This window comes from Telopea speciosissima, chromosome 2 (assembly GCF_018873765.1).
Source record: "Telopea speciosissima isolate NSW1024214 ecotype Mountain lineage chromosome 2, Tspe_v1, whole genome shotgun sequence".
Lineage (NCBI taxonomy): Eukaryota > Viridiplantae > Streptophyta > Magnoliopsida > Proteales > Proteaceae > Telopea > Telopea speciosissima.
The window spans coordinates 22,283,915-22,304,337 of NC_057917.1; the positions used below are offsets into that span (position 1 = coordinate 22,283,915).

At 37.8% G+C, this 20,423-nt stretch overlaps 1 protein-coding gene across 2 annotated transcripts in view; it reads right to left on the reverse strand.

The window, feature by feature from the left end:
* LOC122651990 (peptidyl-prolyl cis-trans isomerase CYP71) overlaps positions 1-20,423 on the reverse strand; it is a 46,471-nt gene that overhangs the window by 5,480 nt on the left and 20,568 nt on the right. For both annotated transcript variants that reach the window (XM_043845601.1, XM_043845602.1), the window contains 3 exons: positions 13,543-13,760; positions 13,068-13,200; positions 12,476-12,699 (listed from right to left, as the gene is read on the reverse strand). In XM_043845601.1, the coding sequence (XP_043701536.1) occupies positions 12,476-12,699; positions 13,068-13,200; positions 13,543-13,760 (575 nt within the window). The remainder of the gene's footprint in view (positions 1-12,475; positions 12,700-13,067; positions 13,201-13,542; positions 13,761-20,423) is intronic.

Sequence of the window (20,423 nt, forward strand, 5' to 3'; positions counted from 1 at the left end):
TAATACCATGAATGAGACAAAAATCATAAATCTCAGAATGGGTATATTCAAGAGCATTATCAGAACATAAAATTTTAATTGACGTATCAAACTGATTTTTTATTTCCTGTTAAAAATTTTTGAACATAGTAAGAAATTGAGTCTGGTCTTTCAACAGGAACACCCAAGTGGAACGAGAATAATCGTACACAAAACTAACAAATCAAGAAAATCCTAATCTATTACGAATACGACACGGACCCCAAATATCAGAAAGCACTAAAGAAAACAATGAACTTCTAGGTGTAGTACGGGCAGGAAAGGAGGCACAGTGATGTTTGTCTAGTTCACAGGCTTCACATTCAAGACGAGATGTAGACCTGCAACTAGGAACCATTAAATGAAGTTTAGGTAGAGAAGGGTGACCAAGACGTAAATGCCATTGCATGGTAGAGGGTATTGTAGTAGATGTAGCTGTAATAGAAGGTCTTGTGTCGTCCAAGTAATATAGACCATCGCACTTAAGCCCGCCATCAATCGTCTTCCTTATCTGAAGGTTCTAAAAACACAATAAGAAGGATAGAATGTCACAGAACAATTAAAGGATTTCAGAAAGTTGGCTGATAGATAAAAGGTTTAGAGGTAATTAAGGAACATGAAGAACATGAGAGGATCATGGAGGATGCAGGAGAAACATCTCCATGACCAGTTACCTGAGTTGATGATCCATAAGCAAAGATAACATTAGAAGAGGTTTGAACTTGATTCATTCAAGAAAACAAGTTTGACTTACCAGTCATATGACATGAAGCATCAGAATCAATAAGCCAAAAGGTAGAAGAAGGGTAAAAGACTGAGTTACCTTTATATGCTAAGGTGGCGGTAGAGGTAGAGGTAGAGGTAGAATTGGCTTCAAGTTGTTGAAGGCGTTTAACTAGTTGGTTGTAATCATTATGAGACACAATGGATGAGGTACCCGATGTAGAACTCCGAGTCATATCACTAGTAGGTTTCTCAATAGAAGTGTCAGTCATGGTTGTATTGGCGAGTTCATTCGCCCATTCAGGTTTTCCATGTTTAGCCCAATAGGTATCCACAGTATGATTTGGTTTCCAACAATAAGAGCATTGGTGGGAAGACTCGTCAAAATACTAATAACTATTACCTCTTCCACCAAAATACTAATAATTGGTACCTCTTCCACCAATACCACGACCAAGACCCTGGATTGGCCACAACCACATCCACGACCATGACTAGCAACAAAGGCTGAACTGTCTTTGGGAGTATGATCAGACTTAGATGGATTAGCCATATGATTGATGCGAGAGAAAACTTCATTGAGAGAAGGAACCTTCTCCCCTATGAGTAGGACCTTTCACAGACTGATGGTCAGGTTGCAACCCAACAAAAAATTTAGCAACATGAAACTCGGTCTGTTGTTGTTTTAACTGATCCAAATTGGTGGTGAGTGGCTGATGTACCTGGAGTTCTTCAATCATTCCCTTATAACTGGCAAACTATTCATTCAAAGATTTATCTCCTTGTTGGAAAGTGAAAAGCTTCTCATAGAGTTCATACATACGGGAGATAATTCTTTTCTTGAGAAAAACTTTCACACAGGTCATTTCAGACATCCTTAGCAAGTGTGTGAAACGTCACGTTGGATGTAATAGCAGGCTCAACATTGTTCCATAACCATATATTAATGAGAATTCTCACGCATCCACTCATCATGAGCTGTAACTGTGAAAAGATCCTTTGGATTAGCAATAGGGGGATCATCTTTAATGTACTTTATTTTTCCTTTGGCATGAATATATGCTTGCACAGCCTGGGCCCATAACAGATAGTTTGTTAGTAGTGATCCGAACTTGGACATTGTCCCTTGGTGGTTTAGGATCAGCCATAAGGATAATTTAGCAAGCCCAAGTAGTGACAGCAGTATTAAATCAATCGGCTCTGGAATAGAACCTGATTAGGGTTAAGAAAAAACCCAAAAATAGTAGCAGCAGCAATAACCCAGTCGGAAGCAGCAGTAGCAGCAATAATGATAAAACTGGTTCTTGAATAGAACCAGTTTTTCAAGAACCAGTTTAGAGTAAATAAAAATCCAAATATACCAGCAGGGTTAGGGTTTGAAAGCCCAAAAATAGCAGTAACAGAACAATCGGCAGTGGTAGGGTTTGAAAACCCAGAAGTAGCAGCAGGAAACCTATCGGCAGAATTAGGGTTGAAAGACCCAAACCTTAAAAAAAAAAATAATAATAAAATAAAATGTATGAGTCGAGTGCTGTACCTGAAGAAGGAAACCAATTCTCAAAAACTCACAGTAACTTATTGGATCGATTGGAGAAAGTAGCTTGATAATTATCCCTCACTAGGGTATCGTAGGAAGTAAAAGAAAATTGCTTCAAAGAGCAAGGTAGATTGAATCTGCTATCTTCAAAATAATGGTGATCCACTGATTGGACCAGAAATAGAGGTAGAAGTATTCTTTAACTTGAACAGCAGCTTCAACTTGAGATCCTCCAATCGATTATGCACTTCAGGTAAGCAGTAGCAGTAAAACCCTAGTTTTCAATTGAAAACTTCATCTAGGGTTTAATCCTCAGCAATATGCATCATAGGGTGCTGCACCTTTTTAAGAAAAATAAGCTTTAGAAGACTCTCAAACTTGAATCGCATATCAGAAACAACCTAATGGTTGTGCTCTGATACCATGTAACAGGGCAGAGCCCTAGAGCACCAGAACTGAGAGGATGAAGAGAAGAGATGGAGAAGAGGGAAAGGGGCTGATTAGAGACTGATGATCGAATAATATAGTCCCCTGTCACATGACTTTACTTAAGGAAATCTATTGATGGAACAACATAAAGAGGGAGATAGCGGAGTTTGTACAGAAGTGCTTGACGTGTCAGCAAGTGAAAGTTGAGCACCAACGACCTTCTGGTCTTTTAAAACCACTCTCATTGCCTAAATGGAAGTGGGAGTGGATTACTATGGATTTTGTTACAGCTTTACCAAAGACTCCGCAAGGTTATGATGCAGTTGGGTGATTGTAGACAGATTGACAAAAACAACCCATATTCTTCCTATCAGGATTAACTACTCAATGAACAAGCTTGCAGAGCTTTATGTGAATGAAATTGTGAGGTTGCATGGAGTGCCAATTTCTATTGTTTCAGTCACACCCGCAGAATGACTAGACCTGGTGGGGCCCATGACACCGGATCTAACTGGGTTTCGCGCAAGAAAAGCTTAAACAATCTTATTAGAACCATATTATGCATGGATGTTAAACATTCATGAAGTTTAAAACTCCAAAACTAATATAGTAAAACCATTCCTTAAATCCATAACAAGATAATTATCAGAGTCGTAGCGGGGGCATCAAATTAAAAAGCATTAAAACTTACACCCATTCATTGGGTGGTAACACTGTTGACATCTATCCCTATTTAATACAGTTATCCTTAAGAAGTACAATTCTTAAACATCTATAATAAAATGTTTAAACATGTATATCATAGACTTTTGCTAAACTTCCAAGAATAGCAAGGTTCACTTCAATCCGAGTGATCTTGCTCGATCACAATTCCCTTTCCTTTGTCTTTGGCTCATTTCTCTGTAAAAAGATTTATGATAATGGAATGAGCTTGACAGCCCAATAAGCACGATAAACAATCATTCGTAATCAAACATACTCTTTATTTTAATCAAAACTAGGGTAACATGCATCTTTCATTATTTCCACTTTTTTTTCGCACGATCCCCGTTTAACATTCTTAACCTTAATCTCAACTCCTCATTGAAAATGGTTTCCTTTAATGTCGTGCCGTGTCTTGGCTAAAACCTCAATGCTTCTTTAAGCTTTTTGTGTCGGGTCATGTCTTGGCTTTAGCCTCAATGCCTCTCAAAACACCATTAATTGCCATTCCGAGTCATCTGTTTACTTAGGCTACATTTTACATTTTTTCTCAAACATTTGACTTCCATTATGTATATGTGTACCTTTCCCTTAATCACTCTTAGCCCTATCTTAAACATGTGAGTAGTACATAAGAGCATAACATAGTTGCAAGGCATAACATAAGCATAAATATTCAATTCACATGCACAGTTCATAAATCATCATCATGCATCTATCTCAATCATATTCTCGATCGTACATATAATGCTAATTATCATTTTCTTCTATATTTAAATAAAACTTTCACTTCCATTCTAACATACATATCTTCATATACTATGCATACAAAACTTATAAGTTGCATAATAACACTCATTCATTTGTTCATTTGATTATTCAAAAATACATTCATTTTATAACCATAAATTTTATTATGATCGTGTATCGTTACTTACCTTCCAATGCTTCCCAATATTTCCAACTTTCATCCAATCTTCGAGTGGCCCTAATGGTCCTCAAATCAATCCATTTTTATGTCATTTTTGGTGTCCAAGGACTAACCAAAATATACTACAAAGTTGTATAAATATTTTTTGAAAAATCACATTTTCAATTTTTGGGAACATTCTGTCCAGGGGAAAATACAGCATGAAATCCGAAATTGAAGAACCTTCATGAAAACTCATTCCAACATTAGGGATTTCATTCCCAAGTTCCCAAGCATGCTTTCTATCATTAATACCCATCAAATTAAGCTTCCAAATACACTTAGAAAGCTCTAACTTAAGCTAATTTGATCAATCAATAAATCAAAAGGAGATACCTTCTTCTCAAATGGAAAACCGTCAAATTTGCAAGGTTCTTCACTTGATTCCTTTCTCAAAGCATGAGATCCCTTCAATTCAACGTGGATTTAACCTCTTTACAACCTAAGAAAAAGATTTAAACTTTCAATTTCATAGATCCATCATTTAAATACAAAAACTAAAACCAAATCAAGCTTTCTTACCTTCAAATCTCAAGTAAGAAATTAACCCATCAAATCAAAACTCTAATCCTTCAATTTCCCCTTTAATCTTGCTTCAATAACCTTCAATTTTACCAAATTGATCTTCACATCTTCAATCCCAAGCTATTTCTCCTCTCTCTTCTTTTCCCCTTCTTTCCCTGCTTTAAAAATGCTAAGAGAATCTTCAATCTAATGACTTAGCTTCCCATAAGGATTATTTATAGTGCATGGCATTTTGTTAAATAACAAGTCTCCTCTTAGAAATTCCCAAAAAGCCAAACTTAAAGTCTAAGTCCTAATCTTCACATCCAATAATGCTCATAAATAAAAATATCTAGCTAAAATTTTTTACTAGAATACCCTTAGTTCTAATACTAGGTTAAGATTCACTTAAATTAACTCAAACCAAATGAACCAAAATGAACTCAAATTCACAAATGAGTCCAAAATCAAACACATTACATACTAGGCCCATAAATAAAATAAAAACCATGGGCTTTAAAAGAAAACATCATAAGGCCTATACCTAGCCATTAATCAAGAATAAGCCCATGAACCATTTTAACACAAGTAAAATCATAATTACCAGAGAATTCTTACCAAAATCAAGCAATATCATACAATAGAATCGATCTCCTTCCATCCGGTCCAGTCACTCTAAAAAAAATCAATAAACTAATATTAAAAGATAGTACTTGGGTCGAGGTATTACATCCTCCCCTCCTTATAAAAATTTCGACATCGAAATTGACGTATCTTGATCATCAAACAAGTGGAGATACTTTTCCCGCATGTCGGACTCAAGCTCCCAAGATGCTTCTTGACTTGTATGATTTGTCCAAAGGACTTTCACCAATGGAACAGCTCGATTCTGCAAAACTTTATTCTTCTGATCTAGGATCTCCACTGGTTCTTCCACATATGAAAGATCTTCCTATAATTGTAGTGGTTGATAGTTCAAAACATGAGGTGAATCACCAACATACTTCTTCAGCATTGATACGTAGAAAACATTGTGGACATTGGACAACTCCGATGGCAAAGCAAGTCTGTAAGCCACTGGTCCAACTCTGTCAAGAATTTCAAAGGGTTCAACTTTCCTTTCTTCCCAAACCTCATAATTCCTTTCATTGGAGCTACTTTCAAGAATACTTTGTTGCCTTCATCAAATTCTAATGGTTTCCTTCTCAAATTTGCATAGCTCTTCTATCTACTTTGGGTAGTCTTCATTCTTTTCTGTATCAATTCCACCTTTTCACAAGTCTGTAGTACTAAATCTGGCCCCAAAATCTGTCTCTCCTACTTTAGTCCACCAAATAAGTGGTCGACATTTCCTCCCATAAAGTGCTTCATAGGGTGCCATCTCAATAGTGGACTGATAGCTATTGTTGTATGCACATTCGATCAATGCTAAGTGATCACTCCAATTTCCCTTGAAATCAATTATACATGCTCTCAACATATCTTCTAAAATTTGGATGGTCCTTTCTGACTGACCATCAGTTTAAGGATGGAACGCCGTGCTGAAATGCAATCAAGTACCCAAAGCCTTTTGTGAACTCTTTCAAAAGCGAGAAGTAAACCTTGGATCTAGGTTAGAAACTGTAATACCCCAACCCAAGTACTGTCTTTTAATATTAGTTTATTGATTTTTTTTTATAGTAACTGGATTGAATGGAAGGAGATCGATTTTACTGTATGATATTGCTTGATTTTGGTAAGAATTCTCTTATAATTATGATTTTATTTGTGTTAAAATGGTTCATGGGCTTATTCTTGATTAATAGCTAAGGATGGGCCTTATGATGTTTTCTTTTAAAGCCCATGGTTTTTATTTTATTTATGGACCTAGTATGTAATGTGTTTGATTTTGGGCTCATTTGTGAATTTGAGTTCATTTTGGTTCATTTGGTTTGAATTAATTTAATTGAATCTTAACCTAGTATTAGAACTAAGGGTATTCTAGTAAAAGACTTTAACTAGATATTTTTATCTTTGAACACTATTGGATGTTAAGATTAGGGCTTAGCCTTTAGGTTTGGCTTTTTGGGAATTTCTAAGAGGAGACTTGTTATTTACCAAAATACCATGGACTATAAATAATCCTTATGGAAAGCTAAGTCATTAGATTGAAGATTCTCTTAGCATTTCTAAAGAAGGGAAAGAAGGGGAAAAGAAGAGAAAGAGGGCAAATAGCTTGGGATTGAAGATGTGAAGATCAATTTGGTGAAATTGAAGGTTATTGAAGCAAGATTAAAGGGGATATTGAAGGATTAGAGTTTTGATTTGAAGGGTTAATCTCTTACTTGAGATTTGAAGGTAAGAAAGTTTGATTTGGTTTTAGTTTTTGTATTTAAATGATGGATCTATGAAATTGAAAGTTTAAATCTCTTGCTTAGGTTGTAAAGAGATTAAATCCATGTTGAATTGAAAGGATCCCATGATTTGAGAAAGGAATCAAGTGAAGAACCTTGCAAATTTGGGGGTTTTCCATTTGAGAAGAAGGTATCTCCTTTTGATTCATTGATTGATCAAATTAGCTTAAGTTAGAGCTTTTTAAGTGCATTTGGAAGCTTAATTTGATGGATATTAATGATAGAAAGCATGCTTGGGAACTTAGGAATGAAGTCCCCAATGTTGGAATGAGTTTTCATGAAGTTTCTTTAATTTCGGATTTCATGCTGCATTTTCCCCTGGACAGAATGGTCCCAAAAATTGAAAATGTGATTTTTCAAAAAATGTTTATACAGCTTTGTTCTATATTTTGGTCAGTCCTTGAACACCAAAAATGACATAAAAATGGATTGATTTGATGACCCTTTGGGCCACTCAAAGATTGGATCAAAGTTGGAAATATTGGGAAGCGTTGGAAGGTAAGTAACGATACACGGTCATAATAAAATTTAGGGTAAATTACACATCACCCCCTGGTTTTCAATTGAAACTTAGATCACCCCCTGATTTTTGAAAAAACTCAAATCACCATCTGGTTTAGACCCTAATCTAATAAATTAGTCCCTAACGTTAGTTCTATGCTGTTAAAGTGATGATGTCAGCCAGTTAAATAAATTTAAATCACTAAACTACCCTTAACCAGTGTTGATTTACTATTTTACCCTTATAACTAAAAAACCCCAAATTCATCCTCTTCCTCACACCTACAACTCAATCTCAAGCAAAGTTCACCGTTGAGAAGAAAAGGCAGAAGTTTCGTTGAATCTTCATTGTTGCCCCATCTTTCCGACGACTCTCCGATCGCCATTGCCCCACTCTCTTCTCCTTTGCAACCTCTCCCCAGGCCCCACCCTCCTCTATTCTTTCTCCCCATTCTCTCTTCATCTGTGACGATATAAAACCCTAGGTATTCATCCAACAGAGAAACTATTGCAGAAGTAGAGGCCAGATTTCATTCACTTAAGATCGATTCCTTTTCTTTATTTTTCCCATTCGAAGTCGCCACAAGCCTGAATTTCCATTTCATGATAGATTTCTATTTAAGTTTTGCCGTTCTTTTCAAATTCACATGCAAAGCTAGTATCAATTGTTCGTTCTCACTTTCACAAAGATGTAGAAAGGTGGAAAATTTCGACATTATCGCCTGAAAGATTGACACAGTCGCTGGATTCCATTTCGTTAATGGCAGCTACATCCTCAGGCGTTAGCCTTAGTCTCCTGCCATCATCGAAGAGTTACAGCAGAAGAGACTTGTTCACTTAGCCTGAGTTCTCACCGAGCTATACTGGAAATCCTAGAACTCTAAAGACTTGGAAACCACTGAAAGTTTCAAAGATTAATGATGCCTTTCTCACAAGAAATTTGGAGAGATCAGGGAGGGGTTCCCGGTCACTGACCATTCGATGCGATGCTTCTACGAATGAAAGGGTAACCAATATTGCTTTTTCATTAGCTCTTTTGCAACTGTAGTAAGCTCGCGATTTTTTTTTATAGGTGTTTTGTGGTGTTTGAGTTTCATTTTGTTATAATTGGAAAGAATCTGTTCCAACTTCCTAGCAATTTTGCAGTTTGGATTTAAATTTATATCCTGTTTCTGTTTTTGAGTTGGTTTTATTTCTATCGCAACTTCATCAATTGAAGACGAGATTGGTCATTTGTCATGTTTGCATGGCTGTCAATTTATGCAGTTTTATTTATGGGTGTATCCGAAATAGAGCAGTTTCACTACAAACTCATTTTGGGACTCTAATCTGCGGAGGAGTTCTACGAATGAAACTCCGTCTCTCACTCCTCTCAACCAACGCCAGAGGCATGAAGCTCTTCACCCAATCATGGATCCCTCTCCCAACCAACGACATCTTGGGTATAGTCTCCGTCGTCCACGGTTATACCGGCGAGACAAGCTGGTTCGTACAGCTCAACTCCATCCTCCTGGAAGAAGGGAAGAAACGAGATTAAAAAAAAAAAAAGAGATTTGGCTGTACAGGTTTTTCCCTTCAAGCTGGTTTGTTGAATCTTCACCTTTCCCCACGAAGTGCACACAGCGGCGGTGTTGGCGGTGCTGCGACCGGAGTTACAGGAAAGGGGTGGGGTATTTTAGGTTGAAGATGAAGGAAGGGTAGTATTGTAAATTTAATTCTAATGTTTTAGTATAAGAGTAAAATAGTGCTTTCACTCCAATAACTAACAGCAGACTAACACCGTTACTGTAGAGGGGGTGATCTGAGTTTCGATTGAAAATCAGGGGGTGACGTGTAATTTACCCTAAAATTTAAAGTTATAAAATGAATGTATTTTTGAATGAACAAATGAATGAGTGTTATTATGCAACTTATAAGTTTTGTATGCATAGTATATGAAGATATGTATGTTAGAATGGAAGTGAGTTTTATTTAAATATAGAGGAAAATGATAATTAACATTATATGTACGATCGAGAATATGATTGAGATAAATACATGATGATGATTTATGAACTATGCATGTGAATTGAATATTTATGCTTATGTTGTGCCTCGTAACTATGTTATGCTCCTATGTATTACTCACATGTTCAAGATAGGGCTAAGAATGATTAAGGGAAAGGTACATATACATAATGGAAGTCAAATGTTTAAAAAAAAATATAAAATGTAGCCCAAGTAAATGGACGACTCGAAATGGTAATTAATGGTGTTTAGAGAGGCATTGAGGCTAAGGCCAAAACATGACCCGACATAAAAAGCTTAGAGAGGCGTTGAGGCTTTAGCCAAGACACGACCCGACATGAAAGGAAACTATTTCCAATGAGTTGAGATTAAGGTTAAGAATGTTAAACTGGCATCGTGCGAACGATATAAAGAAAAGTGAAAATAATGAAATATGCATGTTACCCTAGTTTTGATTAAAATAAAGAGTATGTTTGATTATGAATGATTGTTTATCTTGCTTACTGGGCTGTCAAGCTCATTCCATTATCATAAATGTTTTTACAGAGAAAGGAGCCAAAGACAAAGAAAAGGGAATTGTGATCGAGCAAGATCACTCGGATTGAAGGGAACCTTGCTATTCTTGGAAGTTTAGCTAAGGTCTATGATATGCATGTTTAAACATTTTATTATAGATGTTTAAGAATTGTACTTCTTAAGGATGACTGTATTAAACAGGGACAGATGCCAATAGTGTTACCACCCAACGAATGGGTGTAAGTTTTAATGGTTTTTAATTTGATGCCCCGCTATGACTGATAATTATCTTGTTATGGATCTAAGGAATGGTAAACTATGTTAGTTTTGGAGTTCTAAACTTCATGAATGTTTAAGATCCATGCATAATATGTTTCTAATAAGACTATTTAAGCTTTACTTGCACGAACCCCAGTTAGATCCGGTGTCATGGGCCCCACCAGGTCTAGTCATTCTGGGGGTGTGACAACTTGGTATCAGAGCCGAGTTTAAGGGTTCTATAGACTTGTAACCTGTTGGCAAAGGACTTTAGAGTTGATTCTCTAAGTTTTGATGTTGAGGATCTTTGATTAGATTCTAAGATGAAATGATTCTTGATGATCAGGTAATGCCTCCAAGAAGGAGAACTAGGGGTCAGGCGCCTGCTACGCCTGTAACAAGGGATGAAATACCTGATCAGGTACCCGCACATGATGCAACACCAGTCATTGGGGCGATTGGTATAGGTACCGGTGGTGGTAGTATCATGCATGTAGAGCCGGCAACCACAAATATCAATGTAATGAAGGATTTTCAGAAGATAAATCCTATTACATTTAAAGGAGTAGGCACAAACCCATCGATTGCTACAACATGGATCCATGAAATGGAAAAGTTATTTGAGTTCATTACGTGCTCGGATTTTAGAAAATGACGATCCATTTAGGTTCAATTTGGGGTATTCAGGTGAATGGCTTTGAATGAATCAGGGTTTATCTATCAGAGTTGGAATTCTTCAGTTTTCTACATTGGGAAGCGATGGAAGAGAAACGGATACCAATGGTGCGAAGAAGGTCAAGTCTCAATGCGATGCCGAAGCTCTGAAGAAGTGTTTGGAGGAGAACAAGGGTGATCACCTGAAATGCCAATCGCAATTGGAAGCTTTCAGGTCCCCATATTCTATCAAGAAACCAAATTTGACCCCTCAACCCTCTCCCAAGCTCAGACGTGGTTCCATGTCCGATTATCTTTGAAGATGATAATCAAACCCCAGATCCATCGCAAGATTCCTTCTCCCAAGCTCTCAAAAGTACCAAGCACTAATTTCAGCTAATCAGTTTCCATAGTCCACAGCCCGAACTCTAAAACAATTTCTCACAGAATGTAAGAACAGGCGACTTAAATCTGGTGCTGCTACGACTGTGAAAAGGTCAGGGAGGCGAAGACCTGCTTCCTTTGACCTGAACAATCGAGCGAGAGATGTCACCAGCTTTTCACTGCGATTGGAGGGCATGAAGAAGAGCATTATTTATTCTCGCAGATCCGGTGCATTCCCCAGCCCAGGAACACCGAATTATCGACACGGAACTATAGTGATGCAGAAAGGATGGAGCTCAGAAAGGGGGTTCCATTTCCAGTGAACGGCAGCCGGAGGTATGCGAGTGCTGCCCTGTTGCCTCTAAACAGTGGAAGGACCTTGCCCTCCGAGTGGGAAGATGCAGAGAAGTGGATATTCAGTCCAGTTTCAGAAGAAGATTAAAATTGTCAATTCCCTTTTATTTTTAACACCGTTAGCAGAAATGGAACGGTTGTAATTGTTGAAAATATAGGGGAGGTGAATGGAATTAGGGAAAAGTTCAGGGGAGGTGTGAGTAATTTACTCCTCTCTTAAAAATCTAAAGGAACAAGTAGATGACAATTGGAAAAAGAGTCCATTATCTAGCCAGAAGTTTGCTGTTTGAATAGATACCTGTACCACTATGTTGAGGACAATGTTCTCCAACACACTGTAAGTAGATTCCATTTTTTAAGAATATTAATATCATAACAGCAGAGTAAAATAGAATATCAATGCCTCTACTTAAACAGAACTAAGGATCCTGTGAACATTAAACAGTATTTAACATTCTTCATCTCATACTATTTACCAGCAACATAAAAGATTATTTTGAATGTAAATAACTTGAAATACAATACCTTTTGTGAAACTCATCCTCAAACTCCCTCCCCCAAATAGACTGCCCACCAGTGCCATCTCCCAAAGGATCTCCTGTCTGTATCATGAAGCCTTTGATGACCCGGTGGAAAATGAGATTATCGTAATAACCATTCCGGCAGTGTGTTGTGAAGTTCTCCACAGTTTTTGGACATTCTTCTGGATATAGTTTCATATGGATGTCACCCAGTGACGTGTGCAAGATCTGGTTAAAATAAGAATATACAGCACAAAAGTAAGTCCATACAATTAAGTCAACAAAAACAGTAAGTAGCAAAGAACCCATGCACTGTTGATTATAGTAAGATTGATTCTACAACCAGCCAGCAAGCAAATAAGTTCATGTCATCATAAATATATAAGTAAATAAATGGTTTGATTATCTGAGAGACAAAGATCCGTACTATTGTTGCAATTATCACTGCTGATGTAATAACAATTGTAATCGGGGAGAACCAGTGAGTTATGTGCATGGAAAACTTTTTCTCTAATGGTGAATTTGAACACTATGTCCTGAAAATTTTACTTAGTTCAAGCCCAGAATGTACAAGCATATAAGAAGCAAAATCTTACCACATTGTCAGGAAGCGATGTCGTGACAGCTTTTCCAATATCTGATGCTGCCAAAAGTTCATCAGGAGGAGGCTTTTCATTGAACACATCTCTTCCTTTGGTTGCATCTTCAGGCTCCTCTGGTTCTCTCCTACTGTTTAAACCAAAACCAAACAATATAAGAATTCTGAAAACCTAAAATTTCTTCCCCACCAATAATCACCCAAGAAGTCCATCATTTCTCAGAGTTTCAAAACTTCAAGTACTTGTTTCAGTACATTCTAGATCGCCCCTACTAACCACCCCCCCCCCCACCAAAAAAAAATCCATGGCATGTCATATTCGGTAAGGTAGGGAATTACCAAAAAAAAATGTCAGAGTATCTAATACTAAATGATCTCTCCTACTCATGCTACATAATTATGCTAAAGGTGAAACACTCGTTTTAGAGCTTGAAGGACACTGGAAAAAAAATGGACGGAATAGTTTTAAGTACCTGAACAAATAGATTCTGTGTTTCTTGAAAGCACAACATAAGAGAGTAGGATCTGATAAGGGCTCTTTGCTCTCATTGACATTTGATGCCGCTGCTGGAATTTTTCTTACTTTTTTACTGCTTCTGTCACCTTGATACAGTGCAATTTTCAAGAATCTATCATTGTTCTCCACCTTTCCAAGAATTCGGGCCACCTTATTTGTGTGCAAATTAATAACCTACTAACATGGATGGAACGAACATCAGTTTTAAGTATTGATGAATAACCAAATGGAGACGGCATAAAATGAAACAACTGCATATTTTCAAAAGGTCATTATTCCAGTTTCAAATCATCTAGGTTAGTTTCAATGCAAATATGAAACCTCCTAAGAAGATACAAAAAATTGTGTGCGTACAGGGAACTGTCAAACTTACTTGCATATATTCATTTAAAAAAATGTTGTGTTTGTCCTCAATGGAAGATGACTACCATCATGACATCTCAATAAAAAATTATGATTTTGATCCAAAAGAGAGTTGGTTTTCTTTTTAGTTTTTTGTTCGCTATTTTCATAAGAAATGCAAAAAGACTCACCATATGAGATGTGTAGATGAAAAAGCAACGTTTTATAGGAGGAAGTTGACAACCTAATGTCATTATCACTTCATTGGGAATAGAAATTGTGGCATTGGAAGTTGTAAAGCTTCTTTGAAATTGAAAAGACATTGACAATGGGAATAATGTCATTAAAATAGTTGAAAAGACTTATTAAATAACAAGACATTGGATTTGAAAACTTCTTTTGAAATTTGGAAAGACTTTTGGTTCCAATATGTAGCTATTATTGTTTGTGGCTTGATGTGAAGCCACATAATTGTTTTTGGCTCATGACAAGCCACCTCCTTTTATTGGCTTAACAAGCCATTCATTGTGAAGCCATATTTTTTTTATATGCAAGATTCTATGGACCTTTCTTGCTGGGCTTTACTTAATCCATTTGGGTAAATTTGTTTTGGCCCAAATTAAATTAAAAAAGAAATTGTTTGTTCCTAATGTACCCATCTCATTTTTTAGTGGGAATATGAGTTATGATAATTCCAGTGCTACATATACCCAATCCTCAAATTTTTAGTGAAAGCATGGGTTTGAGCATTTGGAGTGGATTATTTTTGAATTGTTTTGTTCGTTGTTCCGATGCGCCTAGACTTGATGAAACCCATCGGTTAATCATATGGTTGAGTTGGACTATTGGATAGGCATACGGACCCCTTGTGTCAACGCCCATTGGATAAAACACAATTGATCCTTAGTAGATTAAATTCTTCCCTAAGACTTTGTATTTCATGAGTTCGAATCAAATGTTTTGTTGTATGAGATTCTTCCAGGGCTCTTTTTCTAAGATTTAAGTCTAACCTTATTGAAAGAATTGAAGAAGATGATTGTAAATCTTTTTTAATAAGTTGTAGAAGAAGATTGTAGATGATCACAATATGTTGATGTATATATTTACGCTGCCCTTCCCTAACAGTTCGAGCTTTTAGGTGAAACGGTAGCGAACATGGTATCAAAGCAGGGAGTTCAAGTGTTCAACTCCTGTGAAGTGCATCGGAAGAGTTTTCCCTTGGGAAGTGCATAAGAAAAGTTTAACATTTCTTCTCCCTCAGTGCCACGCGAAGGGAATGCCGCGCGAGCTCCATGTGCAAGGACCATGGGAGTGTTAATGTATACATTGAAGCTGCCCTTTACTACCAATTCAAGCTTTTAGGTGAAATGGTAGAGAACATGGTATCAGAGCAAGGAGATCAATTGTTCGACTCTTGGAAGTGCATCAAAAGAGTTTTCCAGACATTTCTTCTCCCCTCGATGTTGCACGAAGGAAACGTTGCATGAGCTCCATGTGCAAGGACCATGGGATCTTGGCCTACCTGTGAGGGGGAGTTGATGTATACATTTATGCTGCCATTTCCGAACAGTTTGAGCTATTATGTGAAACGGTAGCAAACATGGTATCAGAGCAGGGAGGTCGAGTGTTTAACTCCTGGGAAGTGCATCGAAAGAGTTTTCCAGACATTTCTTCTCCCTCGGTGTTGTGCGAAGGAAATGTCCTATGAGCTCCGCGTGCAAGGACCATGGGATCTTGGCCAACCTGTGAGGAGCGTTGACGTAGATATTTACGCTGCCATTCCCGAACAGTTTGAGCTATTAGGTGAAACGGTAGCAAACATGGTATCAAAGCAGGGAGGTCGAGTGTTCGAATTCTAGGAAGTGCAAAATAGGTAAGGGCCAACATTTCTTCTCCCTCGATGTTGCGCGAAGGAAATGTCCCGTGAGCTCCACGTGCAAGGACCATGGGATCTTGGCCTACACGTGCAAGGGAGTGTTGATGTATAGATTTACGCTGCCCTTCCCTAATAGCTCGAGCTTTTAGGTGAAACGGTAACGAACATAATGCGATGAAGCCACAAAAATTTTCAAGGATCTCACAAGCAATCCGGGTGCTCACCCTAGCTGAACAAGTATACCACAACCCGATATTTCGAGCTTCCAATATCCCTTTGCCTTTGTGACCTTGAGATATTTATATCTCTAGGGTAGAGACAACCAGCCATAAAGTCCAACCCTAAGTGAGATGCTAGCCACCTAATGTCCAAAATCAATAATGCACCTCGGGCTTCCCTTACCAATTACCAAAAAGCCCCAACCAAGAAACAGATAACAAAAATACAGAACTGCCCAATCCATAAAACAAATCAAAATCTGTTTTGCAAAAAGAAAAAATAGATAATATTTTTATATTAATAAATTAAAAAAAAATTCTGCAAAACCCTTTTGACGAAAATCTTTTCAAACTGCCAGTTTGTAGGTACGCGTACACTTTCGTAATTGTCAAGTCATTGGCAATTGAACATTAGTCACTAAGATCAACACTCAACGTACACGAGGTCTTATATGCACTGACCATCAAGAGTGTAGTCCTTATGTCTTCCATGGTCTGAGCAATTTTGACTTGCACCCCTCAAACCTATCATAGACCAATAATGCACACGTAAACACGTGATACATTATGATAGGTGCGGTCAATTCAAGGACCACAAAGTGGCTCATCCAGATAATCATACACAAAACCAATCCACTAATCTATTAGACCATAAACCATACTACAACAACAACAAACTCAGCCTTATCCCAACTTAATGGGGTCAGTTACATGGATCCAAACAAAACAAAGTAATGAAAACTGAGTTCTAACCAAAAAAGGGAAAGAAAAGAGGGATGGGGGAAGAGAAGAGCAATGAAAATGGAAAATGAAAAATGAAAAATGAAAAAAAAAAAAAAAAAAGGGAATAGATAGAAAAATGAAATATGCAATATGAAAGATTAAAGACAATAAGAGGAAAGAGGCACAACCCAACACGTCAAGAGAATCTCAGCTAAACAGGGTATGCTACATGGATCCTTGCCCTCTAATAGGCTTTATCTGAGGTCATACTTGTATTACTTGGTACAAAGCCTAGACTATGCATGTCCTTCCTCACCACTTCCCCTATGGTCATTTTAGGCCTGCCCCTAGCTCTTTTAGCTCTGTCAATCAAAATCATATCACTCCTCCTTACTAGGACGTCTCTGGGCCTCCGTTGAATATGACCATACCACCTTAAACGACTCTCTCGGTGCTTTTCATTGATCGGGGCAACTCCCAAATCTGCTCTAATATGATCATTTGTACTTTATCCTTCCTTGTTTTTCCACACATCCATTTTAACATTTTCATCTCTGATACATATATTTTATCAATATGACACTTCTTAACTGCCCAGCATTCTGCCTCATACATCATAGCCGGTCGTACAACAGCCTTATAGAACTTTCCTTGAGCTTTAAAGGAACACGTCAATCACACAGCAGTCCAAATGCAGCTCTCCACTTCATCCAACCCACTTTAATTCTTTGTGAAACATCATCCTCTATCTCACCTTCTTTACTTATGATCAACCCCAGATATCTAAAATAGTCACTTTGTGATATCTCTCTTTCCTCAATTTGAACCATATCAGTATACACCATAGTGTGACTAAAATTACACATCAAATACTCCGTCTTTGTTCTATTAATCTTAAAGCCTCTCGTTTCCAAGATTGACCTCCAAAGCTCTAACTTAGAGTTAATCCCTTCTCTTATCTCATCCTCCAAAATGATATCTTCAACGAAGAGCATAAACCACGGGACCTCATCTTGAATGTTCTTGATTAGACCATCAATGGTAAGCACACATAGGTAAGGGCTTAAAGTTGATTACTAGTGTAGCCCAATCGTCATTGGGAATTCCTTTCCATAACCTCCCACAGATCTCACACTAGTCACCATGCACTCATACATATCTTTAATTACATTCACTTATTTACTCGAAACTCCTCACATCACTAGAACTTGTCGGATTACATCTCTAGGGACTTAGTCAAAAGCTTTTTCTAGGTCAATAAAGACCATATGGGGGATCCTTCTTGCTATCTTTATATCTTTCCATGAGCCTCCTCAATAAGTAGATAGCTTATGTCGTGGATCTACCTGCCATAAAGCTAAATTAGTTCACCGAGATATGAGTCTCTTCTTAAACGGGCTTCAATAACCTTCTCCCAAAGTTTCATAGTGTGACTCATAAGCTTTATGCTTCTATAGTTATTGCAGCTTTGTATTATATTTGTAGATTGGGACTACAATGCTTTCCTCCATTCATCTGGCATCTTCCTTGTACTCATAATCCTGTTAAACAGATTGGTTAACCAATAAACCCCACAACCTCCAAGGGTCTTCCACACTTCAATTGGAATATCATTTGGGCCTGGAGTCTACCTACTTTCATCTTTCTTAAGGCTTCTTTAACTTCCGCCCATAGTTGTCATGGCGTCGCCATGGCGTCCTGGCGCTAGGGGAAAGGGCATATCGAGGTCCGCCATGATATACGTATAAATATCGAGCGATATGGCTTCCATGGCGTCACCATGGACGCCATACCACGATATATGGGTATGTCGACCGATATTTTAATGTATAAAAGTCAGGTTTATATTTTTTTTTTTTTAAAAACGATTTAATAACTTAGATGCTTTTCGTTAATGTGTATTGGAGGTGTAACTTGAAAAGTTACACCTGCAATACACATTATCATAAAACTTAAAAATATTAAACATAATAACTTATACCCTAATGGGGGAAATAGAAATCGCAAAAGGGAAAATCGAGAGGAGAGGGATCGTGACTCCGGCAACGGTAACTTCCTCACTTCCTGCAACTCTCGAGTCTCGGCAACCTTTGAAGTTCGAACTTCTCCGGCAAACTCCAGGACTCCAACTCTCCAAGTAAGTAAATTTTTATTTTTTTTTTAATTTGGTTCTTCTTCCTCCTCTCAGGCAAACCTCTTATTCTTCTTCTTAACTTCTTCTTCTTTAGTTCTTCTCCTCCCAGCCTCCGGTAGTGATTATAGCCAATAGTATCGTTTTTTATTTTATTTTTTCTCTTGCCTTGCACAGCCACATTTACACACACAGAGACAGGGAGAGAGTCGAGAGACGAGAGGGGGATTTATTTGATTAGTAGTCCTCGACTCCTCTCGGTTTTTTTTTTTTTTTTTTTCTTCTTTGCTTGTCGATCACACAGAGACAGGGACATAGTCGAGAGACGAGAGGGGAGGGATTTATTCCGATCAGTCTTGTAACCATAGTCCTCTCGGTTTTTTTTTCTTTTTTTTCTTCTTCTTGCCTTGCAACTAGCTTTCTTACAGTCGCAGACCTTGGGACTTCTTGCCTCGCAGTTGCAAGCTTCCACATAGACAGAGAATGTATTTTTTTTTTCTTTTTCTTGCCCTGCACAATGCACACATACACACAATGTCACAAACAGAGACAGGGAGAGAGTCGAGAGACAGAAGGGGGGAGGGATTTATTACAGCCGAACTATCTCTATTTTTTGTTTTTTTCCTTCTTCTTGCCTTGCGATTGCGGGGTTGCGATCATAGAGAAGGTGTTTGTTTTTGATTTTTCTTCTTCTTACCTTGCACACGAGCACACGACCACAGGCCCACACATACACGATTACACTTACACACGAAACAGGGAGAGAGTCGAGAGACAAGGGGGGAGGGATTTAATAGTTATTACAGCCAGTAGTCCATCACTATTCACTATTCACTGATTTAATAGTTATTACACTTTCATAAATTAAACCATAGTATATTAGTAGTACACTTTCATGTTGATTTTTTGATGTTATAGGACATATATTATAGCATACTAAATGACATTAAAAATAGAGAAAATAAAAATTAAAACATGGTCGACATGCTCGCCATGGCAACGCCATGGCAGGCGACATGTCGATATATCGACGTGACACCCCTCCACTGACTTGGATCGCCGTGACAACTATGCTTCCGCCACACTAATCTTCCTTACATATCTATGATGTGTGGTGTCTTCCTGAAAAATATACTCATCCAGGTCATTTCTACTCGACCCATCTCCATTTAGTAGGTCAAAAGATATACTCATCCCATCTCTTCATAATGTCCTTATCCCTCACCAACACTCTTCCGTCAGCACTCTTGATGCACCTCAGCTAATCGAAATCTCTACTCTTCCTTTCTCTCGTCTTAGCTATCTTATAAATAGCCTTTTCCCCTTCTTTAGTGTTTAGATTAGTATAAAGATCCTCATATTTCCTCGTCATAGCCAACCCCCAGAATCTTCCTAGCTTCATTTCTGGTATCAATGTATCTCTTTTTATCCTCTGTTTATTTAGTCCTTTGCCATGTCTTAAAACAATCTTTCTTGGTCTTAATGGCTGCTTGGACCTCGTTGTTCCAAGTCTCCCTAGGGCCCTGACGAGTACCCTTTGCTTCCCC